This window comes from Pteropus vampyrus, unplaced genomic scaffold, assembly GCF_000151845.1.
Source record: "Pteropus vampyrus isolate Shadow unplaced genomic scaffold, Pvam_2.0 Scaffold27, whole genome shotgun sequence".
NCBI classification, from domain to species: domain Eukaryota; kingdom Metazoa; phylum Chordata; class Mammalia; order Chiroptera; family Pteropodidae; genus Pteropus; species Pteropus vampyrus.
Genome location: NW_011888808.1, coordinates 77724 through 82205, shown reverse-complemented (window position 1 = coordinate 82205; position 4482 = coordinate 77724). Strand labels below are relative to the sequence as shown.

Here is a 4482-nt window from a genome sequence, read left to right as displayed (position 1 = left end):
GCTCCTGCAAGATCACCATCAACTCCCACACCACAGCTGGGGAGGTGAGGAAGCGGCCTCTGCGTCGCACTCTGTCTGACACCAGACTGCCGACATGCGTAAGTCAGGAATGCTGTGCACGGTTAAACCGGCCATCGTGCCCAGCTGTGGTTGGCATAGTCGGCTGCTCAGTAAACACGGAAACAAACGTGCCCCGCGATCAGCCCACGTTTATAAAGAGATAAGAATATGTATTAAGGATGAGTAGGAACCCCAGATCAAACTTGTACCCCCATATCTGAGACGCAGTCCTGTCACTCAGAAGCAGTTGAGTGTCTCGTGGAGACTGCGGCCCTGTCCGAGGCTGCCCCGTGGGACAAGAGCTTATTGTACCATATCTGCAATAAGGTGTTCCTGTTTGCCACACGAATGTCTAGAATGTTGGCTTCGGTGAACACGTGTGTTTCTTTTTTAAATGTAAACTTAGTACTATAAAACCAACTGGCTAAAAGTAGAGCAATAAAACCCAAAAAGCTGCTTTTGTAGAAAAAACATCAGCAGAAATCACTATTGTGTCTCAGAGTCGTGACTTTATCGGATAAAACTCAGGGCTGTGGTTTCCATGCAGTTTTCCTGCTAGTATGGGTTTGCAAGAGGTCGGCCCAGCCTCTGCCCCAGATGGCCAGAGTTCTTATAATAGGCAAGGAAGAGAGAAAGCTGACTTCAGGGGGTAAACAGCACCTCTGAAATCCTGGGCGAGCTCACGGCGGTTCTAGGCCGCTCTGGCCCTCGCTTGTGCTGGTAGCTCCCTCTGGGTTCGGATGAGAGCACATTCTAGCACCACGGCTCTGGGTGCTGAGGCTCGCCCGGCGTGTCTTCCAGGTGGTGGAGAAGCTGATCCGAGGCCTGGCCATGGAGGACAGCAGGAACATGTTCGCCTTGTTCGAGTCCAACGGACACGTCGACAAAGCCATCGAAAGCCGAACCATCGTGGCCGACGTGTTGGCCAAGTTTGAAAAGTAGGTTCCTTCTCCCCGAGGTGCCAGCAGATTAAACGAGAGAAACTAAGGGCAGGAGTTGAGGATTTGAACGTCATTGCATTTTCAGCTTCAGAGTGCATTGGCGTTCATGTCACTTTACCTGGGTTAAGCTTATTTCATTTTTCACGTCTCCGCACTGGCTGGGTTTTTTGGTTTTTGTTTTGGTTCCTAGGTAAAGGCACAGTCTCGAATATGGTTGTCATGGGTCCTTTACCCCGTCCTTTCGGTCCTCTCTTGTACTCATTACCTGGGGATTCCTGATTCTCAGGTTTTCACTTATCCATTAGCTTTGAAACTGGCCTAGTAGATGCAGGCCGACGTGTAAACCCTTCAACACGCACTTTATAACTCTTGGGATTCTTATTTGATCTATGACTCTCATATCTACCAAACAGCACAAGATATTCTTGCTCATTATAAACACAGCATCCATATTCATGTCAGTGTTTATAAATATCATTTTAGATGACTTGAAGGTTGGTAAAGGGAATCAAGAAATAGCCTGTGTTTTCTTTCTGTGGATTCAGCATAATGCTTACTTAGTACTAGTTAGACCGGGCACGCCGAAAATACTCGTTAGCACAGTGTAATTGAAGGCTGCCTGTTCGTTGTGTTAAAAGTGAGGCCAGGATGAAAGCATGGTTTCATCCTCTTAGTGAGGACCTCAGATAAGCCTCGTTCTTGTTCTCTCTCCCGCCCTTACACACACACACACACACACACACACACGTCTGTGTCTCCGCCCACTGTTAGCATGGATGGGATGTGTGCATCCTTAGAACACGCCATATCAGGTCAGCTCCCTGTGGGTCACCGAAGGCCATCTCGTTTTGCTTTCTGAGTCCCTCTGACGTCTGTCTGCAGGCTGGCTGCCACGTCCGAGGTGGGCGACCTGCCCTGGAAATTCTACTTCAAACTGTACTGCTTTCTGGACACAGACAACGTGCCAAAAGACAGCGTGGAATTCGCATTTATGTTCGAACAGGTACAGGGAACGTTTAGAAACACATTTCTTTAGCAGAGAGCGGGGCGAACATTGTTACTATTCCTCATGAGGTAGCTGTCCACCCTGAGAACTTATGCTTGCCAGATTTTCCCCGCGGAGGGAGCGGCTGCTTTTATTCCTTTGTAGAATGAAACGTATACATGTTTTATTTCAGTTCCTGTGCCAGGAACTGGCAGACGGAGACAGTCAGGAATAAAAACATACGTGTCAGGTGGTATCAGTGCTAGGGAGAGGGGTTAGGGTACAATTTTAGGGAAGGTGAGAGACGGAGGGAGGGAGCCAGGCGGAGCACCGTGTGGCACCGTGTGGCACCGCGGCATCTGCCCCTAACGCTGTCCACCGCCTCCCGTCAGGCCCACGAAGCCGTTATCCACGGCCACTACCCGGCGCCCGAGGAAAACCTCCAGGTTCTCGCCGCCCTGCGGCTCCAGTATCTGCAGGGGGACTACACGCTGCATGCCGGCATCCCACCTCTCGAGGAGGTCTACTCCCTGGACAGGCTGAAGGCCCGCATCAGCCAGTCCACCAAAAGCTTCACCCCGAGCGAGCGGCTGGAGAAGCGGCGGACCAGCTTCCTGGAGGGGACGCTGCGGCGGAGCTTCCGGACCGGCTCCGTCGTTCGGCAAAAGGCCGAGGAAGAGCAGATGCTGGACATGTGGATCAAGGAGGAAGTCTCCGCCGCTCGAGCCAGCATCGTGGACAAGTGGAAGAAGTTTCAGGGGATGAGCCAGGAGCAGGCCATGGCCAAGTACATGGCCTTGATCAAGGAGTGGCCTGGGTACGGCTCGACGCTCTTCGATGTGGAGGTGAGAACCGGGCAGCTGTGGGTGGCGGGCGGGCAGGCCGCCGAGCACATAAATCAGGCTGGCCGGGGCCAAGTTCATATGGGGGAGGGCGGGGTGGGTCGCGGCTCTCTTCTCCTCTTGTTAGAGCCCCCCCCCCCCAATTTTTTCCTTTACACGCCCACCCACCAAAAGTTTTTATTTCCTTTAGAGTAAATGCTTTGATAGTATTAGGAATGAGTGAAAAATTAAGATGTTACGTATTCCGAAATAACTCTGACATTTTCTTATGGAAGCTGTAGATCCAATAAAAAGTGCTGGTAAAATTCTACATTAAAAATTTTTTTTTTAAAGTTTCATAACTATTTACACAAAATTAGAAACTTTGGATATGCTGGGATTTTATATTTTATTTTCCCATGTCTGCAGAATTTCTGTTTTGCAGTTGGAACTTAGCCATTAGCATCGACCCAATAGTGGTTCATAGCTTTTTTTTTTTTTTTTTTAGTAGACCATTTATTGAAAGAAAATCTTACTCTAATGGTCTAGATCCAAGCTTGGCCAATTGCAGCCCAAGGGCCGAGCCCTGTGTTCCTCCTTTCCTGTAACTTTTTAGTGGAACACAGCAATGCTCATCATTTTCTTTGGCTGCTTTCACATTAAAGTGGCAATGTTGAGTAGCTATGACAGGAAACCACTTTTTTGTGTGTGGCCCATGAAGCCTAAAGTATCTACTCCCCATCTCTTCAGAGAGAAGCTTACCAGCTCCAGGTCTAAATGAGCTTCTTTTTCTTATCACAATCAATTCAGCATGTTATCTGATGACCTTTACACGAGGCTCTAAAAATCTAAATACTGATTCTGTATTCCAAGATCCCTTCCTGACTCTCTGATGCTATCTTTGGTCGGTTAGTTTGGTTGGTCGATTTCAGTCATGTTGGGTTTTAAGTATAAATCAGTTGCTTTCTCAGTGTCACTCACGTGTTTCCTCCTGTTTGTACTGGTTCAGACCAGCCCTGAGTTGCCGTCCCCTACATCAGGACTCTATTTTCCTCCACTGATCTGTGCGGGAAAGTCTTGTTAAATCAATGAGATCCACCACCGCACACTGCAGATCACGGCTGCTTTTTTTCATGACTGTTTTTCAAGTAAGAGCCAAGACTGCTCAGCACATAGGGGTTTGGAGACTTTTCCTCTGTGATCCCAGATTGTGTATTTGAAGGATAATCATCAAACAGAGGGTTAGAGGCAGAACTGGAGCTGGAAGAGCCCTGGCTCAGGTGCTTGGTTTGCTGGGGGTCATTGTCAGGGTCCTCAACTAGCCACCTCCATGTAGCTCATCGAAATGACCCACAGAGTGGTGATGTCCAGAGGCAAAGAGTCCCAAAGTCCGAGTGTGATGAGGTTTTTCCAAATATGCAGGATTGATTGAGCAACTAGAAAACAGTTAAAACAGCCGAAAAGATAGTTTCTCTTACTTCAGCCCCCCCAGCGTAAACGCGCCCTGAGCGTGTTCCGCATCGTGCCAAGTGCTCGCCCCAAGGCCTGCCTGGGGTTTCCTGGGCTCTGTGCTTCTGATTGCTTCACGGTCTGACCCTGGTACTGACTCTCGCCCACCAGTGCAAGGAAGGCGGCTTTCCCCAGGACCTCTGGTTGGGCGTCAGCGCGGACGCCG

The 4482-nt window shown here is 49.4% G+C and overlaps 1 protein-coding gene across 1 annotated transcript in view; it reads left to right on the top strand.

Annotated features, from left to right (window-relative positions):
* MYO10 (myosin X) overlaps window positions 1-4482 on the top strand; it is a 207480-nt gene that overhangs the window by 198995 nt on the left and 4003 nt on the right. Inside the window, exons 38-42 of the mRNA XM_011356464.2 lie at window positions 1-44; window positions 862-998; window positions 1884-2004; window positions 2379-2831; window positions 4428-4478. Coding sequence (XP_011354766.1) covers window positions 1-44; window positions 862-998; window positions 1884-2004; window positions 2379-2831; window positions 4428-4478 — 806 coding nt within the window. The remainder of the gene's footprint in view (window positions 45-861; window positions 999-1883; window positions 2005-2378; window positions 2832-4427; window positions 4479-4482) is intronic.